This window comes from Lampetra fluviatilis, chromosome 10 (genome assembly GCF_964198595.1).
Source record: "Lampetra fluviatilis chromosome 10, kcLamFluv1.1, whole genome shotgun sequence".
Taxonomy (NCBI): domain Eukaryota; kingdom Metazoa; phylum Chordata; class Hyperoartia; order Petromyzontiformes; family Petromyzontidae; genus Lampetra; species Lampetra fluviatilis.
This window is the reverse complement of record NC_136284.1, coordinates 1,319,892-1,343,420: the sequence shown is the minus strand read 5'-3', so window position 1 is coordinate 1,343,420 and position 23,529 is coordinate 1,319,892. Positions and strand designations below refer to the sequence as shown.

Sequence of the window (23,529 nt, the reverse complement as noted above, 5' to 3'; positions counted from 1 at the left end):
GTCTCCTCCTTGAGCAGCACCAGCCCCTGGAGTACGAGTACAGCTACAGCGCCAGCGGAAGCTCTATGCAGCCCACCCTGCTCTACCAGGGGCTTGACAACGAGCGTATCTTCGTCCTCCCAGCTGGCCGCGTGCAAGATGCCAACATGGGTATGACGCCTGACCTTGGCCACGACGCTTACCGTGCTTGCGCCGGACCTGTCGCGGCGACACTAACGACGCGTGCTGTGTTCCGCAGTGAACGTCTCCATCTTGGCGAGGAACAGCCTGGGCGTCCCGACGGAGCTCTGCTCGCAACGCGTCAAAGTCGATAACCTGTCGGCACCCAATGGCACGACCCTTGACCAGTACATGTGAGTCCGTGATGCAGGAGGGGCAGTGTTGGCACAGTTAGAGGCCAGCGAGAGCCCATTGGAACCCAAGTGTCTTTAAAATATATTTTATTTTGAGTAACGATGCAGAACTGTCAAAAACAGAAAGTTGAGTATTTACAATTGCATACGAAATATTGTGCTGTATTCCTCGGCCATCATGCGAACATAAGGGGAAAAGCTAAGCAGGTGTTTGGTGGCTAGGAGAGGAAAGGAATAGAGAGGAAAGGGGAAGGAAGGGGGTATCCAGGGAAGTACGCGCGATGAATGAGTGATCCACGTGATGGAACCCGCGTCGTTGTCTTTGGGAAGAAGAGCGAGAGTGTTACGTGGGCTCCTTAGCACGTGAACGTTTTGTTAACGGGCGGCGCCTCTCTTGACTCCCCAAGCCACACGGCGCTGGTGACGCCCGGCGCGAAGCTGACGGAGGTGCTCGGGCTGGGAGATGCCCGCCTGACGCGCATCTTCCTGGGCATCGTGGCCTCCGTCCTCAACCGACTCGTCAGCACCGACAATGCCAGCATGACGCGGCAGATGGAAATTCGGGAGAGGCTCATCCAGACCTTGTGCAACCTGCGTATAGCCACAGAGGTAACAGTGCCCCTCTGTGCACAAGCACGGACACCTAGCAGCACCATCAAGTAATCATATGGTGATCGCAAAATTTTCTGTGCAAAAGCGAATGACCCCAAATACACGATATCTGTTTGCAGGAAGAGTTGCGAGACACAGCAACGAGGCTAGCGGAGCTCACGAGCACGCTCCCGCAGGTACCCACTCTCCAACGCGCACTTGGCCTGGCACCCACCCACTCTTGCCGTACGCACTGTCCGCCGTGCACTCACCCTGTCTCCACCACGCGCGCACCCAGCTCCCCATCGCGGTCTCGCGTGCCCTGCGCGTCCTGCGGACGGTGTGCGAGTAACACGCCCGCCGCTGCATCCCGTGCAGCTGGGCAACAACACCTTGTCGATGCTGAGCGAGCTGGCGTGGCTGGTCGCCGCGGATGACGACGCCGCTCCGACCCCCGACTGGGTCTCGGTGACGCAGCTGCTGAGCGCCGTGGGCCGCAGCCTGTGGGTTGTGTCGGCGCGAGAGGATCCCTCCACCCGCCGGCTGCTCCCGCGCGCCGTCGCCTCCATCACCCGCCTCCTGCAGGTGCCCGGCCAGGGACCGGATGCTCGCTGACGGGGACCATCCCTGGGTCACGCGTGTTTAGGGGTGTGCGGTGTGACGGCACACGCGCACTGTTGAAGCGTTTGTTACGTGACTGTCGAGCGGGTTTTAAGTGGCGACCAACAAAAATTAGAAAGGCAAAACGAGTTGATTCGTCGGTCTTCACGGGTGTGCTGCGTAGCTCTCCGACGTGTTTCGGGTTGTGCCGGGTGCTGTACGGCACGCTGTCCGACGTTTTGCTCCACGTGCTGAATGTTCAGCACCCATCACTTATTTGCAAAGTACAAGCATGATCGGCAAGGTTCCTTTATTAAGACCATGGTACACGAGAGCGTATATTAAGAGCAGTCTTCGCCAGCAACCCATTGGCCACGGGCAACTGTGGTAACTTGTACAGAGATCGCGTAGAGTAATGGAGGTATGTCTAGGAGACACGAGAAGACCGTGTGGCAGCTGCCGCTCACAATCGCGAGCGACGATTGCTCTAAAATTGCAGAGCAAACCCTCGCTACTCGCGTGAGTTTCGCATATTCGCGAGTTACTATATGTATGCTCATTTCCTATCCGCGACTCGCCAGACCCCAGAGTATTCGCGAGTGTGCGTAGTGCCGCACCACCGACACTGGGAGGTACGCGCAGAACGTCGTGCCACCTCGGCTGCCCGCTTAGTCCTCAGCCTCACAGCAATCCCACTCTGAATTTGCTGATGTGCATACGTAATTACAGCTGACTCGTTTAACATGTTTGTATAAACGAGTCGACTGTGAGGTCCATTAAAGAGAACGCGAATGCAATCAAGATTAGTGTTGCAGCGAGCGCTACCCCAGAGTGCTAAAACGATAACAGCTGTGTGGCGTTGTTATCAAATACCTGCCTCTCGCGAGGAGTCATCCTCCTGAATTCCTCACCATCACCACCTCCATCGTCGGCAATTCATCATCATCATCCTCCTCATCAAAGGTAATTTTAAAAAAACATTGTTCTTAGTAATGTATTCATTTATTGTCGTCAATGGTCTTAAACATTTACAATTTCCCCACGTATGTTCACTCGTACTAGGCGCGTACCTAATTTTTCCCATCGGAACAAGGTTTTTTCATTCGCGAATTCTGCGCTCGCGAGCATGTTTATTTACTCTGTCACAATCCTTCAAGGCTTTGTCGCTTGCCGAGCGTGCGACTGCCCCTGCCGTTTGTTTGTCGCCCGTGCCGCAGAGGTACGTGGCGCTCGCGAGCGAGGCGGAGGCGAGCGTGGAGCTGGAGGGTCTGACCGTGCGCGTGGAGCGCCTCGACTCCGTGGGGGGAGTGGTTGCCCGGGTCCCCGTGAGCGGGGGAGCCGTCTTTTACCTTCCGCGGGATCTCGACGGGCAGATCACGCGCCAGCCCAACGGCAGCGTCTACACCCGCACCGTGCACTTCAACGCAAACCCGTACTTCTGGGGCAGCCGCTATCACGAGGTGACTTTCAGAATCTCAATATGCATTTATGGCAAACGTCGTACTCAGATTGTAAATGTTGTGGCTTGGCTCTCCAACACACCGGTTAGTGCTGTACTAGTGACGAATTGGCCACATTCCGTTTATGTGACAACCCTTACCAATTTGCTGTGTCGGGTGGTGGCAGGTTTAACGACACATTTATATATTTACGAGATCTAACCCCAAAAAAACTGTATTATGGATATTTATATTCTTAGGTTTTATCGGTAAAGTCAACGTAGGTAAAACATCAAAATTAATAAAAATAAAATAAAATAAAAATCTCGACGTTTCGGAGGCAACACAAGTCTCCGTCATCAGGTGGGACCGTCACAGCCAGATTAGCTGCATAAAGTGAGGCAATGATTCAAGATGTAATCCCTTAAAAGCAAGTTGAGGGGGGAGGAGAGGGGGGGGAGCTCATCAGAATGTGGTAGCCAATGAATGGAACGTATCGGGAGGGAGGGGGGCGGGGCTCAAAGACGGCACGGAGTGCCACGTACAACGCATCGGGAGGGGGAGGGGGGCGGGGCCAAAAGGATGGACGACGGCGTGGACGCGGTTGTGCGCAAGCAACTACTGCTGCACACGACAACGCATTGGACAGAGAGGGGGAGGGGAGGCCAGATACACATGATAGAAAATAACGAAAATGCCCATGTTTATACCAATGCTGGCTGAACAATGAAGAGAGTACTGTTAAACACTGGGGATGTTAACACTCGGTAAAGTAAAGTAAAATAGTGCCTGTCAGATAAGATGGTCCAAAAAAAGTGTCATTAAGTCTTTTTTGCGTGGTTGATAACATCTTTCCAATGATTACTAAGTTTGTACCCATCATCACGGTTGAAATTATGTCTGTGTTTGTATATTTGTATGGCTTCGTGTACAAACCTTTGATGGTAGCCAGGAGGTTTGCAGAGAACCTTGGTCTCGGAAAAGACAATTTCATGAGAGCCCACCGAGTTGTAGCAATGATCGGCAACGGCTGAAGAATCAGTTCTGCCGTGTTTCAGATCTGACTTGTGCTCGCGGACACGATTTTTATTAATTTTTATGTTTTACCTACGTGACTTTACCGAAAAAACCTAAGAATATGAATCCTTGCAGTCACGAAAGCTTCAAATCTAGAATTATGGATATTTATTTATACTGCAGGAGGAATCCAATGAACTATAAAGCTTTTTTGTCACAGAGGTCCAGCAAGGTGGGTCGGAACGCTACAACAATAAAGAGTTGATTGAGTGTGCTGATTTTAAAGGTGCATTGAAAAATTATAATACTCCGATTGATGCTCCTGCTGTTGTGGAGTGACTCATGCAGCCAGATATGGCTGCAGGGTTTTGGTAATACATGTTGTTTATGTCATTTATTGTGAAAATTCCGTCACAGTTCCTATGATCACTGTTTCATTGCTTTCATGGCTTTATTTTGGTGATTTCGAAAAGTGTATTGGTTTAGCCATGTTTGTTTGTTGTTGTACAGAGTTAGACTGATGGCCTTAATCTAAGTTGTCTTGTGGTTGTTGTTGTTGTTGTTTGACTTGCATCCCACTGGGATTTTTGCACACAGCGTTGGTGTACGGTGTTTTTTCTGCAATATTTTGCTGTCTTTTCTTGGATTTTCTGTTTGCACTCAGTCACATATTCACTTTAAGATGTTTTTTTGTTCATGTTTTTTTGTTTGTTGCGGTTTGCACTCGATTCAAGAGCCGAATGGCTCACAGGGCTATACCTAATAAATGAACTTAAACTTGAACACAAACATGCTCGAGGTGCGAAGTACAAGAAAGGAAACAAATCACCCAAACACAAACAAATTAAACACTAAACCATCCCCATGCCACCAGGCAAAGCCCACTGAGTGCCATAATAAACATGTGTTTGCCGCGCAAGTACATTCAAAGGTGTAGTTGGCTAGATATTGTTTTAGTTAAGGGGTCAGCAACCAAAGTAATAAAAGAACCATTTTTTTTATTCAGTAAAAAACTCAGCGATTCAAGAGCTGCAAAGCACGCAAACACAAGGCAGTGGTCTTAGTAAACAACACGAGGTGGTGGTGCTTAGTAAACAACTTCATGAAGTTGTCCTTAAAGAGCCGCATGCAGCTCTGGAGCCGCAGGTTGCTGACCTCTGTTCCAGTGAAGTTCAGAAAGAGTTTCATTTTAAACGTATATACCGTAAATGTTACACATGTGTGCGCGCACACATGTGTAACACATGTGTAACACGATTCTTGTGAATCAGGTCCTTGGGACAGTGGCCGACCTGACGCTGTACACTCACAAGGGACTAAGCATCAAGGTGTCAAAACTCTCCACGCCCATCACCATCGAGCTGCCCCTGCCGTCTCTGCAGGTCAGTCTCTGTCGCCTTAGCGATTCACTTGGAACGGTCACTCGGGGGTGGAGCGGTGGTCACAGTGATTACCGTTCCGTTCTTGGCCACGGCTAACATCAGTGACTAATGCTATCTGAACCGGTTGCGATGCACGTGAATGTGCATCACTGCCAGTTCATTTCCATAATTTCATGATGTTTTATGTTTCATTTGAAACATAACTGCCAATGCTACATCAAACCCATACTGACCAGCACGGCGAGGTATGGTTAAACATCCCACGTGATTGATATTGCATGGGGAGGCCTTCATCCAGCAGTGGATCGACGAAGGGCCGTATACACACAATGGTGTCTCAACTACAGCCGTGCGTGGCGCCGTGTCGCGGACGACTGAAGCTTGCGTCGTCGGGTAATCCCGAGACGTTTACATGAAGGCCCTCTCCGCGTGCCTGTGGCCTGTGAGGGCGTGCGGCCACTGGGCTGAGAGCGTCTGTGTGGGGTCGCCTGCAGAGCGAGGCGGCTTGGTTCTCGCTGGCGCGCCCGACGATGAACGTGCACGCGTTCAACGTGAGCGCCGGGGAGGTGCGCGGGACGCTGCAGATCTCCTTCACCTTCCAGCGGCCGAGCCAGCGGCCCTTCCCCATCACAGTGCTCATGAGGTGAGCTGCCTCCACTCACCCCCTCCTCAAGGTTTGTTCTCTGAACCGGTCCTAGGCCTCCCCTAGGTCGACTTAGCCTCAATTGAGTACCTGGTGTAATGTGTAAAAACATTTCCACATGGGAGATAAAAAACGGCCGGGCGTGCTGCTGGCTAACCACCCCCTCATGTGCCGTTCCGGCCTTTATAGGTTTTTGCTAACAGCACTTGCCCCAACAGTCTGTTAAGGCTATATTGGGGGATCTTTGGTTTGGCGGAGTGGTAACATCGTGGTTAGCGTGCTTTACTACAAACCCGGCGGCCCGAGTTCGATTCCCGCTCATGGCCAACATTGGTGGCATTATATCTGAACCGATCCTGGGCCTCCTCTAGGTCGACTCAGACTCAAATGAGTACCAGGTGCGAAGCGTAAACATCAGCATTGAGAAGACGAAGGTGGCCCAGTGTGGTGTTGGCCATCCACTTCCTCGTGTGCCGTACTGGCCTCCGTAAGTGCTCGCTAATTACGCGTGCCCCAACAAGACGTTCAAGGCTGCTTAAAACGACCGTCTAGATTTTCACCCTTGTGCTGTACAGCTCTCCACCAGTGTGTTGTTTGGGTTGTGCCGCATGTTGTCGTTTGGCAAGGTGCCTGACGTCCCGCTCCACGTGGTGGGAGCTTCTGCAGGAACTCAGTCGGGCATCGTGCCAAACGACAGCACGCGGCGCAACATAAAATTATCGCTGAAGCGCTAGAGGTGCTTCAAGGCGAACCTGCACTTTCTGTTCGTGATAACCGTAAACAAATGCCAGATCACTAGTGAAAGCGTGTGGAATGGCGGTGGGTAGCATCTGGCAACTTCTGTGCGAATTGACGTCCTCCCTCCATTGACGTTCTCCTTCCATGCTCCTCCCATGACTGCCAGGCCCCGGGCCGAACCGGCGCCGGACAACTTCACGTACAGACAGAGCTACGAGTGGCAGAGCGACAGCGTGCGCCTCCTCCTGTCTCCCGCCAAACTCAGCTGTGGGTTCCTTGCCTACCGCATAACTGCGGGACAATAGAACGTGAGACCGTACGTGACACTAGGCTCACATGTCAGGCAACGAGCACTCGCAGTTATTTGCTTCTATGTTATAACGATGGACTTGGTGAGGTGTATTTTATGCACATGCATCACTGCCGATGCAGTTCCTTAATTATTTTAATTTACAAAATAGTCAACAATGCCACATCCTCCTGGATGCTGTGACGTGGAAGCGTGTTTGCCGCTTGCTGCAGGACATCACGGTTCAATCTCAGTGGCTGCCCTGGTTAATAGTGGGGGTATTAATCACTTGATTATGCCCTGTCTGTTTCACAGTGGGTGTTAAAGATCCTGTAATATTATGCAAAAAAAGGGTAGGCTATGTCTGGCAGTATCACGGTCCAACTTTGCCCAATTAAAAACAAAATCCCAAAGTTACTTAATCGGGTAAGGCCACATGGCATCATCACGCTTTCCTGGCAGACTACATCCATCGATTAAAAATAGCGCCTTCGTGATAGCCTTGCTCTATAAGAATGACACGAATACCCACTCGACTGAAGAGTTATCTGTGACGCAGGATGCATCCATTGTGTGCGTCGGAGTTAGGATCCTTCTCTGTCTGCTCGGCTCTCGCAGACAAAGGCGTCTACTACCTCGCTCTGCTCGACTCCACGTTCGACCGCGTGCCACCACGCCGCCACCTCGCACCGTCTGTCAACTACTCGCTGAGTGTGGATTGGCTCGAGTGTCTCTACTGGGATGGAGAAGGAAGCTGGAGGCCCGATGGATGTGAGACTGTTACCGCCTTGCAGTCCAACAGGATCAACTGCAGGTACCAGTCATGTGACGCGGTATCGTGTGACACGGGCACGTGAGCGAAAGCATCCTGCGGTACGTGCGCAAAATGATAAAGGTCTCGTGCCGTAGTTGGTCAAGAGAATTTTGCGTGCGTGTTGAACTTCTTTCGCACTGTACGTAGCCAACCTTGCTCATGGGAGTAGGCCAGTGTGGACTGGCGTGATAGTCCAAATTACTAAAAATTTGTCAGATTACACCGCAAATCACTCATTTGGGATTATCACAGAGTAATCATCGCCCCTTACTTTGTGACCCTAGGGGGAATTTTAAATACAAGTATTAAAATAAAATGCAAGTTTTACGGTTGGCCTCGCATTCTGCGGGTGCCTTGGCTCAGTTTGCGCCGACTCTCTCCGGACGCCGTGCTCGGTGAGACCGACCGCGCAAGTTTTTTCTTGGGGTCCACGAGGCGGCGTGCGTGCCACGGGACTCCTCCGTGAGGGTTCTGCGCCGTCCCCGTGTCGTTGCAGCTGCGATCACCTGACCACGTTCACCGCCGTCGCGTCCCGGGTCGCCAGCTCCCCGTCACAAACGCCAGTGCTTAGCTTCATCAGGTAAACACAATGACCGATGCACACCCGTCCCCGTCCACAGCAGCCGCGCACTTCCCACCTGTACGTGTATTATTAATTCTAGAAACTTGATTAGTTTGATTGATGTAGAAGTTTTCACCATTCGTGAATGGGGCAAGGCCTCTTGGTGTGGTCCGTGTACTGATTTGTTTAATTTTCAAGATGTTGCTACTAGATGGCAGCAGATGTGTCACATGCGTGGGCCCACAAATTAAACGTTCATTCGCCCACGTGAAATATCGGGACTGCCCACAGGAGGCATTGCCGAGTCTCGGGAGGAGATGGGACCAGCTGAGAAAGGGTTAAAACGGATAGCCCTTGATTTACGAAAGGGATGCGTTCTTCAAAAAAACCCAAGTAAAACGAAATTTTGTAAATGGGAACAGCTTTTCCCATGAATTTAATTTAAAAATTCTGGATGTGTTTTGGACAGCTGTATTTCTAACCTTAAAAAACCCATCTACATCACTTTTCACGATACAAAAATAATAATAAAAAAAATAATTTTTAACACGATTGAATATTAATTAATAAAAAAATGATTAACCTTTTCAGGGAACTCACCAACAGATCTACATGTTGGAATGCCTGGAAAGGTAATGTGGAGGCGTTACCGTTGCACTGCAGGGACACGGTGACGCTGTCGCGGATGGATGATGCAGCCTCCCGGTTGCTTCTCGTTTGATGGTCTCATGGCGCTTGCCGTGTGACATTTCGTTAACGTGGAAATTAGATTTCGTTAATCGAAAGTGTCCACAATTTGCCAATTGCGTACGCGCGGAATTCCTAAACCGAATGTTCGTAAATCGAGGGATACCTGCATTTCAAAAGGTTACCAGTAAACATGACATGAACTGCACCTGTGTTAATCCACTGCTGGATGAGGGCCTCTGCTGGAGGTTGTTCGATTGCGTTTCAGCACGCTGGTCAGTGTGAGCGAGTGAAGGTGGGGAGCGTAGACGTGAAAGCAAAGAAGTACAGTACAATAACGGATGTTGCTTTACTGCCCTCACATGCACACCTTGCTTAGGCCTGGAGTGACGATCATGCAGCGATGAGCATAGCTGCCTTCCAAACAGCACAGCTTGGATTTAAAGAGCATGTGAATGCAGCTACAGTTTTTCTGATGTAAAAAATGTGGAAGCGTTTAAATATCGAATGCACTCATTTTGTCCGATAACGTCTCAGTAAATAGAGAACTGCAGAGCTTGGGGGATTGGGGGGCTGCTTCTGCCTGTCCCTCTGGTCTGCGGTTCCTCCTCGCGTCTCCGAGTCGTCATTCATCGCGGGCAACCTACTTCAGTCTCCCAGGGACTCGGTGACAAGTCCACCTTGGGGTGGGCGATTTGATTTTACCTGAACGCGACCTCGGCCGTGGCCGCCCTGCCAGGCCGCTGGAGAACTTGTTCCCGTGCGCCGTGGTGCTGCTCGCGCTCGCCCTGGCGGTGCCGGGGTTCGTGCTGTGCCGCCGCTGGGACCGGCATGACGAGCGTAAGGCCGGGGCCATCCCGCTGCAGGACAACCTCCCGAGCGACCAGCAGCTCTACGAGGTCACGCTGGAGACCGGGTTCCGTGCCGGGGCCGGCACTACCGCCAAGGTGCCGCCACCCACCCCCTGCCCTCGTCGATAGAAAATCACCATGACCGCCGTCCCTCGTTGGTCGGTAGTCCGGGGCACACTCCTGCCTCCATCAACCCCCCTGGCACCACCTGCCGTGCCTGCGGTCGAGCGTGCGGATCTCGGATTGGCCTGCTTCAGCCACCGCCGGGTGCGGAAGGCTGTCATCCTCGTACCCGTGGGACCACTGCCGATGACATCCATTATTCAGCATAAAAATCACATCTCTCCTTCATCGCACACACACAGAAATACACAGGTGTTGTCTATAGTTCGGGGCACTATGCTCGTGGGAAAAGTGTGGACAAATCTGAATGGTTGCTCATTGGTTGCCTCTCGTTCACAAAGGCACTGCACGATCATTCGCAAGCAGCAGATTTTAGCTTCACTCTGGATTATCTTGCAACAACGTTCGAAAGCATCTCATAGCCACTTCTGCCTCTCTGTCCACATCAGGCGAACGTGATCCTTCACGGAGAGCACGGGACGTCGGAGACTCGCGAGCTCCACTGTGAAGACAAGCCGCTCTTCGAGAGGAACTCCACTCACACCTTCATCATGAGGTGACGATGAACGGACGTCGCTGTTGCTGGATGCTAAGCGCCTGACACACGAAGCTCCCCCGTCGCCCTCTCCCGCGCACGCTCCCATTAACACAAGTAGCTCGAGGCCGTCCCTGTTATGTTCACGTACAACATACAATGCTATTTGCAGATGAACATTTACGTTAATGAAATTCATGAATGTGAAATGTGCATTGGTGGGTGGCCAGGCGACTCGCAATCGGCAGGTTGCGAGTTCCAACACTGATTGGGGGTTGACTCGGCCCGCCATCCCGGTGGGTAAAAACGAGCACCACTTTGGTGGGAAGTCAACAGTGCAATGGATAAACTCGCCCTCACCATAGTAATGAGGAATTTCCACCACTGACTTTGGGCTGTAAACGGGGATATGAGCGCCGTCTCGGTGCTCATTTAAGCAATAAAAAATCACTTCGACTCATTTCATTGACTGGAATAACTGTTTTCAGCTGTGTGAGTGGTCGTGTCCAAAGTAGCAACGATCGCCAGGTAAAACGTGTTGGCTTCCCGTTGACACGCCCCCCCCCCCGCCGATGTCTCCGCCTACCCCCCTCAGTGTCCCCGACAGTCTGGGCCCCATCTGGAAGCTGCACCTGTGGCACAACAACCGCGGCGCGTCCCCCAGCTGGTTCGTGAGCCGCGTGACGGTGCGCGACCTGTGGAGTGGCTCGGCCTGGCTCTTCCCAGCTGAGTGCTGGCTGGCGGCGGAGCGCGGCGACGGCAGGGTCGAACGGGAGCTGCTGGCGCTCAGTGGCGCTCTGCGCTTCACCGCGGTGAGCTGGGACGCCGCGGCCGAGGTGCCGCAAGTACAGCGGCTCGCAAAGGGCTCTATGGCAATGGTGTGGAGAGGCCCTCTTGCAGCGGTCCATAGACAATGGCTGACGATCATCAAGATGACTGAGCAAGGTTATGGTCAACATGTCGGCGTGGCTACTGATGCCGATGCCACCACCACTTTCCATTACCCGCTACGTCTCACGGTCGTCCCAATGTTAACGTCTGGCTAGGGGGTGACACCCGTTTCACGAGGTGCGTGATCTCTGCTATGAACGCTCTGTCGAGGTGCACGGACCCGGGTCACCGGCTGCTGGTATTTCACTTGACGTTTAAAAGGGTCAAACGTCCCCATTAGTTTAGCGAGCCACGTCGAACGAACTCGGACGAAACAAGTTGTTGAAGCCACAACAAAGAGTTTCTCATCGTGCAGATGGATTGTCCGTGTGTATCCACCTCGGCTCCTGAAATTGCTGCAACACTGGTTGTGAATATTGACCGTGCTAGGTGTGGACTTAACCAATGTTCGCACGGCTGTCGCCCGTCGCCTTGAGAGCGTGCGCCGTCCTTTCTCTGTTGTTGCTTTGCTGGCCGCTCTTGAGACGGCCGCTCTCACGTCCACTCAGCACGACGGCGAAATGCGCTCGTCAGCAAGACGGAGGCCATTTGACGCAGCTCACGTTTAACTCGTTTATGTCGTGCCCTCGTCCGTCTCTTGTGCCGGGCCGTCAGCTGCTGTACAGCAAGGTCACCGCCTACCTCGAGGACTTCCACTTGTGGGCGTCGGTGTACAGCCGCCCCTCCTGCAGCCGCTTCACGCACACGCAGCGCCTCTCCGTGTGCCTCTGCCTGCTGCTCGCGTACGCCGGGGCCAACGCGCTGGTGGTCGCCCTCAGGGAGGACAAAGTGCGGCGCTGCCAAACGCACACGCGTGCACGCACAGACACACACGCGTGCACGCACACACACGCGCGTGCACGCACACACATGCACGTATACACACACACGCATGCACGCACAGACACACGCGCGTGCACGCACAGACACACGCGCGTGCACGCACACACATGTTCATTGTGCACGCGTACATGCACACACGCGCGTACGCTCATACACGTGCGTACACTCACACACACATGCACGTATACACACACATGCGTGCGTACACTCACACACGCGCATACACGCACACACACACACGAATGTACACTCACACACACATGCCGTACACACACAAGCGTGCGTACACTCACACACGAGCGTACACACACAAACAGGCACGTACACGCACACAGAGACGCACACTTGAACACATACCTTCGCATTCACATGCGCACAACGCACTCGCACACAGGTGCACCCACGTGCGTGCATGCATAATCAGCACAAAATCACTATCCATCACTAAGTGGCATTGATGCCACCACAGTCCTTGTGCCAGGCTAGGTGCGCTTTGAAGCAACCGTTGTTGTGTTGTATGTTCGTGCACTGCCGCTCGTGTGCGCTGCTGCTTGTGCGTGCTGCTGTGCGTATATTGCTTTGTGTATGTTTGCTCTTGAGGGGAGCGGTAGTGCAGTGGTTAGCGCACTTCACTACGAACCTGGTGACCGGCCAATACCAGTGACGATTATCTGAACCGATCCTGGGCCACCCCTAGGTCGACTCAAATGAGTACCTTATGCGGTGTGCAAATGTTGCCACAAGGGAGACAAAGGCAGCCGGGCGTAGTGCTGGCCACCGAACCCCTCGTGTGCTGTGCCGGCCTTCATAGGTGTTCGCTTAGAGCATTTTCTCTAACAGTCTGTGTGTTGTGCAGTGTCTGCTCTGTCTGCTGCTATTTGTGTTTTGCTCACGTGTTGCTGTGTGTGCCCTGGTGTGTGTCTCACTGTGTATGTTACTGTTGTCTGGGGAGTGGTAGTGTAATGGTTAGCCCTCTGCACTACGAACTCGGCGACCCGAGTTCAATTCCCACTCAAGGCCACCAACACCATCAGTGACGGTTATCTGAATCAGTTGCTGGGCCTACCCTAGGTCAACTCGGCCTCAAATGAGCACCTGGTGTGGTGTGTAAAACATTACCACTGGTAAGACAAGGGCGGCGTGGTGCTGGCCACCCACCCCCTCGTGTGCCATTCCGGCCTTCATAGGTGCTTGCTAACAGCACTTGTCCCAACAGTCTTGCGAAGCGATTTGGGAGATCTTTGTCTTTGCTACTGTTGTGTGCTGCTAGCCTGCTACTGTGTGTTGCTGTAGATGTGCTGCTGGTGTTGCTATGCATTTGTGCTATTCTAATTTATGTTGTTTTCTGCTTTGCTGCTGTGTCTCTACCGCTGTGTGTGTACTGCTGTGTTGCTGTGTGTGTACTGCTGTGTGTACTGCTGTGTTACCACTGTTTACTGCTGTGTGTGTACTGCTGTGTGTTGCTGTGTGTTGCTGTGTGTACTGCTGTGTTACTACTGTGTACTGCTGTGTGTGTACTGCTGTGTTACCACTGTTTACTGCTGTGTGTGTACTGCTGTGTTGCTGTGTGTTGCTGTGTGTACTGCTGTGTTACTACTGTGTACTGCTGTGTGTGTACTGCTGTGTTACTACTGTGTACTACTGTGTGTGTACTGCTGTGTCTGCTGTGTGTGTACTGCTGTGTTACTGCTGTGTGTGTACTGCTGTGTCTGCTGTGTGTGTACTGCTGTGTTACTGCTGTGTGTGTACTGCTGTGTTACTACTGTGTGTGCTGTGTGTGTACTGCTGTGTGTACTGCTGTGTGTGTACTGCTGTGTTACGACTGTGTCTGCTGTGCGTGCTACTGCTGTGTGTGTACTGCTGTGTTACTACTGTGTACTGCTGTGTGTACTGCTGTGTGTACTGCTGTGTTACTACTGTGTACTGCTGTGTGTGTACTGCTGTGTCACTACTGTGTGTGCTGTTTGCTGTGTGCGCTGCTGCTATGCGTGAGCAGCACGCGGTGGAGCTGGGTCGCGTGGAGGTGTCGCTTGAGTCACTCGTGGTCGGCCTGCTTTGCTCCGCCGTGGTGCTCCCGCTCGCCGGGCTCGTTTCCCTTCTCTTCCGCTGGAGCCAGGTTCGTGTGGAGCGGGGTGGTGGGGAGCGTGGTGGTGCAGAGCGTGGTGGGAAGCGTGGTGGTGGGAAGCGTGGTGGTGGGGAGCGTGGTGGTGGGAAGCGTGGTGGTGGGGAGCGGGGTGGTGGGGAGCGAGGTCGTGTGGCTCCGTCCGAATGCCATGAACAGTTCAATCCTCCAAAGGCATTGAGAGGATTCTCACAATTCAGGCTCATGATTAATTTTCAAAATCCTATTTTTTTTTTATCCATTTCATTGTGGTCTCTTTAGTACAGTTTTGTTTTCTAAGTTAGCCCGAATGTCGCATTAGCATTTCATTTTTATATAACTTGCATAAATAATACATACCGTATATTTTCACACTCATTATTTGATGGATGCGTAATTAATTTCATTCATAGTGAAACCCTTACAGTGAAGGGTAAATACGAGATGAGCAATTCATGTTTAAACTTCATCGCATGTTGTCTGGGACTCTGTGAATGTAATTTTCTAATTAATTAATTTTGATTTGAGTTACAGTAGACTGAGTTGCTGCCTTGCTGAGTTACTGTAGACTGTTGCTGTAGACTGTGTTGCTGTAGAGTTGCGTTGTGTGTTGCTGTGTCGCGCGCCGTCGGTGCAGGTTGACAGGGGCTGCGCTCACTCCATCCTGGAGCAGTACAAGCTCAAGCAGCTGCAGGAGACGCACGCCGGTACTTGGGGGGGAGGGGAGGGGGGAGTCCCTCCACTGCCACGACCGCCGTTCCGGCTCGCACCACAGCAGCGGCAGCCTCACTCTGTGCACCCCTCGCCGAGTGCTCAGTCGCCTTGTTTGTTGCTAAGCTCTTCTACCTGGAAAAGCCTCACTGAGACTCACGACTATTTTTCAGGAGGGTCCTGCCACATATTTGCAGTAGGGCGCGCAGTGCCACGGTGGCAAGATGTTAGCTGTATATTTGGAGTTTGCGTGTTCCCTCTGTGGTCGCGTGGATTTTTCTCGTCCACATTTTCCCTCCACATTTAAAAAACATGCGTTTGGAGTATTTGGCTGCTATAAATTTACCCGTGATAAGCCACTTGGTTGAGCTATCATTTGTGGCCAGGTCGCTTCTGAAAAAGAACTACATAGTTCAGTGGGCCTTACCTGGTAAAATACAAATAATTTACTTTGAGTGAAACGATCGCTGTGTATATTCCAATTGTGAGCGAGCATTGCATTGATCCTTACACTCACGCTGCATGCATTGAATTATGTGGGGGAGGATGGTTTAATTGATCTGCATGCAAATGCTTTGCTAATGATACACTGATGTAACGTATAGGATAATTGGGCAAACAAAATCTTGGTAAAAAGCCGAATAACTGAGAATACGAATGACATGGTGAAAAGGAAACAAAGGAATACAGATGTTTACGTTTACATTTACTTCTGACTGCGGATTGTGACGATTCATGGGATCTCTGGGGGAGGTCGATCGTCACACATTTTACGCTCAGTGTGTTAATGTGATGACCGCGCGCGTGCGTGTGAGGACCTAGCATGCGTGTGTGTGATGACCACGTGCGTGCATGCGTGTGATGACCGTGCGTGTGATGACCGTGCGTGTGATGACCGTGCGTGTGCGCATAATGCAGCCGGGGGCAGTCCGAGCCTAACGGCTGGAGACAGCGGCGCCGATTCCTACTTGTCGTGGCAGAGCCTGCAGCAGTGGGCCCAGGAGGCTTGGAGGAAGAAGCACGAGGTCTTCCTTGTGAAACACCTCCCTTGTCACGAGCACCAAAAAACACGCATCGCTTCTCCCTCACCCACAATCGCGTCGTCTCATCGATAAATAATTATTCGTGCCGGTCCTAGCTCGACCAAATTCTTGCTCATTTTACCATCTCCGGATGGTGTGACTGGGGGGCCTGTGTGTGGTTGTAGTCTTCCGTGGAGGACGGGCTCAGCGAGTTCGGGGACTCGGACCTCGCGAGCGTGACCGGCGCCAAGAGGCCGAGCCCCGTGCCCGCCGCCACGGATCGGGCGGCCAGGCGCCTCCAAGAAACGGTTGGGGCTCCCGAGCAGAGGCCCGCCGGGGTGCGGCAGAGCCGGGGTCTTCCCGGCAACGGGAGCCAAGGGCAGGGCGCGGAGCCGGTGCTGGGGAGCGCTGCCCCGCGCTGCCCCTCGGAGGGAGACTCGAGCGGCTTTGAGGACGGCAGCTCCCAGGAGCAGGGGAAGCCCTCGGGGGGGAGGCGGCCGTGCCCCGGGGAGAGCTCCTCGGACTTGCACTCTGACTTCTCCGGTGCAGTTGCCTTTCTCTCTCCCCTGGTGTGCGATTGCCATTCGCCGCGTGCGGCCTCCATTTGGTCCACCGCCGAAGCAGCGGGCTGCGTAAATGACGATGATTCACCGGACCCCCGTGCCTCTCGCCACCCCCAGATGGCAGCAGCCTGTACGGGCGAGGTCGCGGCGTCGGGGCCCGGGTGCGGCTGCCGTCGCGCTGCTGTTACCTCGCCTGGATGCTCTGCATCTTGCTCGGCCTGGCCTCGGCCGCTGCCACCGCCGTCCTGGGGTTCAGGTGAAGCTCGGTCAGACGTCTCCGCCCCCCACCCCCCCAAATCCTATTCCCACTGATCTCTTGCTGGATTGTGCGTGGGTCACGTTATTTTATTTTGATGCCTGTCTATTCATATTTGTTAGTATCTGCTGATGATGTTTCAGTGTTAGTCTCTCTCTTTCTATGGATTGAATTTGTAGTTGTTGAGAAGTCCCCGCGCGCTTGCCAAGCATCGCGAACGGATAGCTCTGACAGCGTGTGTGATGTCCCCTGCAGGTTCAGCCGCTCCAAGTGCATGGCATGGACGCACTCGTTCTTCTTTTCGCTCGTCGTCTGCTTCTTCATCATTCAGCCGGCGGTTGTAAGTGACCACTGCACCCCATCACGCGGGCCTCGGTGTTCACGAGCGTCTACGTCTCTAGCGCGGCACGCAGCGGCTTTCTAGCAAACCACTCTATTCTCGCGGGTTCTGTAGTTGGTGTTGGCGGCGCTTACCGTGACGGTTTGGTGGCGGAGAGACGCCCAGTGCCTGCAGGCTCAGTGCCTGGACGCCGCCTGTCCCGTCGACACCTGGAGGACCAAGCTCATGGGCCGCGCTGCTTCTCACTCACACGGCAACCCGCAGGACTTCACGGACATCTCCAAGGTAAGCAACCAAACCAAGGCGGGTAGCTGTTGCAAAGTTGAGGCACCACGGTTTCTCCTAAAATTTCAGAGAAATCGTTCTTGATTTACCGGGAAATCTCGTGAGAAGGAAGGTGGCTTATGCAGATCATCTCCACAGCTGGAGAAGTGATGAAGATGATTCCTCAAGGGAAATTTGGATCGGGGGGGTTAGGAGAAGAGGAAGGAAACGGAGAAATTTGTGAGACAATGTGAGCATGAGAACAGACGCTGAAGATGACAAAATATGGAAATCATCTGTCGGGGCCATCAATCCTCGGTTATGAGGATGACTCTGGGTAGCCAGATGAACTCACGCTTGTGTGTGTAAAGACGTTGCCACGAGGGAGACAAAGGCGGCCGGGCGTGGTGCTGGCAACCCACCCCCTTGTTTGCCGTTCCAGCCTTCATAGCTGCTACTCGCTAACGGCACTTGCCACAACAGTCTGTTAAGGCTATACTGGGGGATCCACGTCCTTATCTATGTGTGCGTCACCCTGGGCTCCACTACCTCCCTGTTCCCACCCTTGCCCCCTCTCCCCCCGCGGCCCGCGGTGGGCACGCTAGAGCCTGGCGGCCCGACGGCGCGCACGCCACCTCCGCCTGGCGCGGCCCCCGAGCCGCGAGCAGCTCAAGCGGTGCCGCGAGCGCCTGCGCCTGCGCCGCCTCGTGGTGCGCTCGCTCCGGTGAGCGCCGGCCTCCTCCACACCCACCCCGGGAGTGTGCACGATAATCGGCATCCCCGATCAGCATCATCATCGTCAGCATCATCATCGTCAGCATCGTCAGCAGCAGTAGCAGGCATTATCAATCCACAGCTGAATGAAGCCCCCCCCCTCCCCCCCACCCCCAAGCTGCCGTTACTACCCACGGTCCCGCAATGTAGTAATAATCCACCTGGCACGCGCGCACGCACCAGCTGATTGGATTGCTCCCATCTCTGCAGTGGGCGTCCTCTCAGGCACGCTCCATCACCACTTGGCTAGCTGGGCACAACGACACCGAGGGAAGGAACTCCTCATGCCCTTCATTTGCCCAGGAAATCCTCACTCTAGCTCTTATAATATTGCTCCATTGAACGAACGTGTCACTTCCTTCCTATTACAACTTTGATAGTGCTCTTTGTTGCTGGCAACTTTACAATTCGACAAGTGCATTAGAAGAAAGAAAAACAAACAAGGCCCAAGCCTCTTTATTTTTTACAAATCTCCATTATTGGGATCTTTGCCTAATTGCATGAACCAAAGGGGTTTCACGTGTGAGGAAACTGGAGTGCTTGGAGTGAACTCACGCGTGTAAAGGAATAAGACTGAAAGGTCTGCATAAGACAGATTCAAGGATAAAATACTGTATCCAAATACCAACCAGGCCCCCAACCTACCTATCATCTGAGATAACGGGTGTGTTCCCGCTTAGTAACATACTCTGCAACCGGCCCGGGAGTGTTTTCCTGCTTCGCCGGCGTGCAGCTGCGGCAATGCCAGCAGTGATCGTATCCACTGCCGTCGGCGTGGGGAGGACGAACGGACACCATTGTGACGGAGCAAGCTTCCTCAATGTGGCCATGTTCGTGCTCGTTCCCAGGAGCTGCTGCCTCTATGTCCTCATGCTCTCGCTCCTGGCCTTCGCGACATTTGCCGAGTTCTCCACCGACGAGTTCTACCTGCAGCGAGCCATCCGCGGTCACTTCAACAGGTGCCCCCCTGCCGTGCCCGCCACTTTCTTCCCATTCACATTGATTCCAAGCGCTTCTTGGGAACCGCTAGAGCCATGAAGGAATTGTGATTGCGGGGATGTGACGGCTGGAAATAAAGCCCATGGGGGCTCAATCGCTTTTGCAAGTTTGGTTGTGAAATGTTACTCTGTTGATTGTCGGAGATTCGGCTACCTTAGCTTTGATGTAACCCAAAGGCAGTCTCCGGGGTTTTAACTATAAAGTACGAGAAGTAGCTCAGCATAAATTCAAAGAACAATGTATTTGTATTCGAGCAACGTTAATGTGTGTGGCTGCATTAGGGCCTGGAATCTGATGTTGTTTATGACGAGACCAGGTATGAATTAAAAATGCTCCATTATGTTGGGAACTCACCGTTGTCCAACACGGGGTTATTTCTCCGTGCATTAAAGTGTACATTTTTCCCCCTAAAAACGTAATATGTGAATTACAGAATGCATCATGATGTGTCGGTTAGGGTAAAATAGTTGTTGATATAAAATGTAACCTTGGGATGCAAAATACACTCCAATGGTAGAATTAATTACCCTTAGAACAAGCACACTTGTGCATAGATTGTAATTAATGTATTCCACTGCTGGATGAAGGCCTCCACACACGATGGGGGATTTTTGGCCATACTTGCCCATGCTGGGTATTGTGGGTTAAGGAAAACGAGACTCAGGACTTGTTCTGATATCACTCGCCACTGACGTTTGCCCCGGCCTGGAAATTGAATTCAGGTGACCGTGTTCATAGTGCGGTGGTCAACTCACTGCGCCACCACTACCCCCAAAGTATTTATAGAAGACCGTAAGTTACTCGTAGATGCAGCAGCATGAATGTGTATGGTTATGAATAGACTGGGTATGTATTTGGTATGTATATCGGCAGTATGCGCTGCCAAGTTGGTGTTTATCAGTAGCCTCTTATAAACCCCGCGGGGATTAAGTGTACCCCGGACGCAAAGGCATCCGGGGTGGAGGAGGTGCTTTCTCTGAGCCGGCCTCCTCCACTGCCTTTCCCTTCAGGAGTGCGGAGACTTCGTTCCTGGGCGTGCGCACGGCTGACGAGTGGTGGCGCTGGAGCGAGGCGGCCATGGTGGACTCGCTGTATGCGGCGGGGAGCACCAACGGTGGCGAGGCGCCACCACCCACGGGGAGCCGGGAGGTGTGCCCGGGCGCAAGGCCCCCCCCCCCGCACTCGAACACATCCCGGCCACGGCAACATCTCCCCCACGTGCCGTCGTGCTCCGCCATTAACGCTCCGCAGGCACGCAACGCCGCACGCGGTGGCAGGCAGCGCAGAGCGATGTGACGGAGTCCAAATCTAGCCACAGCTGCGGTTTAACGTGGTTGTTGGTCGGTGCCGTACTAACCGGTGACAGTCAACTCCTGATCATCTAGGGGTAACGGGAGGGCGTGAGGGATGACCCAGATAGAACAAAAATGTGTCTGATAATTGTTTTTTTACCCTTCTATCTGGCAACAAAACTGACACCTTTTTTTACAAGGAGTCATGTTTGCATAGACCACAATACCTGCAGTCATAATGCAAACAAAAAACCTAACTCTGATAATGTATGCACTGTCCTTGAAGTTGATTGGTCCACACCCGAGACAGCTTTCCTTAGAGCCTAGTCTCACATGGTGTTGGACCAGATGAAGCCAAAAGGCGCACGTGGGTTGGACCAGATGACGCCAAAAGGCGCACGTGGGTTGGACCAGATGACGCCAAAAGGCGCACGTGCGCCTTTTGGCGTCATCTGGTCCAACCCATGTGAGACTAGGCTCTAAGGAAAGCTGTCTCGGGTGTGGACCAATCAACTTGAAGGACAGTGCATACATTATCAGAGTTATGTTTTTTGTTTGCATTATAACTGCAGGTATTGTGGTCTATGCAAACATGACTCCTTGTAAAACAACAAAAAGGTGTCAGTTTTGTTGCCAGATAAAAGGGTAAAAAACCAATTATCATATTTTTTACTGGCAAATGAGGTTTCAATAGTGTAAAAATGTGTCTGTTTCCCCTTCTAAACGAGGAGTTGAGGGGCTCCAGTTCGACGCCAACACATTTATTTTGAATATCTGTGAAACGCAACGACATGCAAATCTCACCGAGCAGGTCTGCACCAGGCCTCCATTTAGCCATCTACTGCCCCAAAACCCACAGCAACTGGTGACCTTATATAAACAGACCCATTTTGCATTTCCATCGTGCCACAAAGAGAATGTAAAAAAATATATTAATTAGGCTAGTAAACTTTTTATTGTTTCCATGCGTAGATTTGTTGTGAAAGCATATAATATATGAGCTTCATTGTTAAGCAAGCAGTTTACTTTCTGAAGCACATACGCTGTGATAAGTGAGGAGCAGATGATGATTAAACCAGCGTGCGAGTCAAACTTTGCAAACTAGCGCGGATTTTCAGCGACCTCGAAAATCCGCGCACGGATAACAGGCTGAGCTGCATGGTGTCAAGAGCGCAGGAGGGCGGTGGCCGGCACTTTCTCCAGCTCGTCGTGCGGCTCTCTAGTCTGCGTGTCCCCTGTGCAGGTGGGGCCGCTGCAGGGGAACTATCACCTCGTAGGCCAGCCGTCGGTGAGGCGCCGGGACATCGACGGCCCGAGCTGCACGGTGAGACTCGCGAACCTTGCGTCGGAATTTTTGGAAACTTATTGAGAACAAATTGAAAAAGCATTTTGCAGCATCTGTGACACAGCAGAACCGGGCTGTGCAGGCCGTGCGAGCTTTGCTGAGGCTGATAGACGACAGCGTCGGGTTTATTTTCAACGGGTCCAGTGAACGTCTTGTTCCATTTGTTTTTTTGTCCAGGGCTGTGCGGAGCTGTCGCCAACCGCAGCCATCAGCCTCGGCAGCACTCGGTAAGTCTGACGGGATGCCACCATACTGTACTTGTACTGTACAAACATGAGCTGCAGCAACGATCACTCAACTGTCCCAATTTCAAATGTCACATTATGTTTGCCTTCCTTGAGTTGAGATCCGCTCAACCGTCACGACACCCGCAGTCATATCCCGCGGTTTGTTTTTTGCTCGCAGGGCTGAGGCGTTGGGGGTGCTGAGCGGGCTGCGGGCGGCCGGCTGGCTGGACCAGGCCTCTCGGGCCTCTGTCCTGGTGGAGTTGGCACTCTACAGCCCGCCGTCCCAGCTGTTCGTCAGCGTGGCGCTGCTGGCGCGCGTGCCCTCTTTGCCGGGGGAACGGCCTAGCATCGGCGTACAGTCTGCTCGCCTCTACAAGCTCGGCACACCGCTCAACTATGCCACCATGATCTGCGAGGTACTCCTCACCCGGATAATTGCACATTTGTCCTCGTGAAGTTCGCGCGCAAACAGGCTGTGAACCACTACAATACTCGTGCCCAATAATTGTTATGTTTTTAAGAACGCGATGGCTCGTGTGGCAGAGAGTGCCCCTGTGCAACAGCGCTGCGAGATGGGCCAGGTGTGTGCGCGCGATGACGCCTGTGCCTCCTGCTTTGCAGTTGCTGTTCCTGGTACTCATCCTGTTCCAGCTGTACCTGCAGCTGTGCCGCCTGAGTGACCGTGGGCTCGTGACTCACTGCTCCGAGCCCTGGAACTGGCTGGAGGTCAGTGAAGCTACGTGATTTCGACTCTCAGTAGATTTGTTTGAATCTTTACAGCTAAATGTTTTGCCCTCCTTTTAACCTAAATGTATCCCTTGTTAATCCACTGCTGGATAGGGGGGGGGGCGTTTACACACCACGTGGGTTGTGGGGGTTATTCGACCGTAAATTACCACGCTGGTAAGTGCGGGTTGTTGAAGGTGGAGTGCAGAGATACGGGAGCATATAATTACAGTACAATAATGGTTGTTGCTGCACCGCTCTCTGCTGCCGACAGAGTATACCCACAGCAGCCTACAACAACGTGGCGTGAATGGTGACGACCCATCAAAGGACTATCCAGACTCAAGCCCTCCTTAACTTCTTAGCTTCGCATCGCCCGCTCGTTGCGGATGATGTGAATGCTGCGCGTGTCATTGTTGCTGCGGCTCATCCCCTAGCCTTCCCTCCTGTGAGCTGTGGGCCGTCTCATACCTGGAGCGGCGCCTAACCGCGCGCGCCACGCTCTGCTGTGG

The 23,529-nt window shown here is 52.8% G+C and overlaps 1 protein-coding gene and 1 long non-coding RNA gene across 2 annotated transcripts; both read left to right on the top strand.

Annotated features, from left to right (window-relative positions):
- Positions 1 to 5,939: 5,939 nt before the first annotated feature.
- Positions 5,940 to 7,760, top strand: LOC144934286 (uncharacterized). Its single transcript, XR_013637140.1, has 3 exons — positions 5,940 to 6,025; positions 6,930 to 7,030; positions 7,671 to 7,760. It is a non-coding gene; the product is annotated as an uncharacterized LOC144934286 (long non-coding RNA).
- Positions 7,761 to 7,793: 33 nt separating this feature from the next.
- LOC144934360 (polycystin-1-like protein 1) lies at positions 7,794 to 23,469 on the top strand. The gene is made up of 22 exons (XM_078860044.1): positions 7,794 to 7,823; positions 8,230 to 8,261; positions 8,363 to 8,446; positions 9,855 to 10,062; positions 10,539 to 10,645; positions 11,220 to 11,436; positions 12,170 to 12,343; positions 14,394 to 14,513; positions 15,136 to 15,205; positions 16,128 to 16,234; positions 16,417 to 16,774; positions 16,912 to 17,050; positions 17,306 to 17,390; positions 17,505 to 17,675; positions 18,260 to 18,378; positions 19,109 to 19,387; positions 20,438 to 20,576; positions 21,963 to 22,043; positions 22,242 to 22,291; positions 22,470 to 22,707; positions 22,913 to 23,017; positions 23,455 to 23,469. Exons 1-22 carry the CDS (start codon positions 7,794 to 7,796, stop codon positions 23,467 to 23,469), a joined length of 2,928 nt encoding a protein of 975 aa, XP_078716170.1.
- The last annotated feature ends 60 nt before the right edge of the window (positions 23,470 to 23,529 follow it).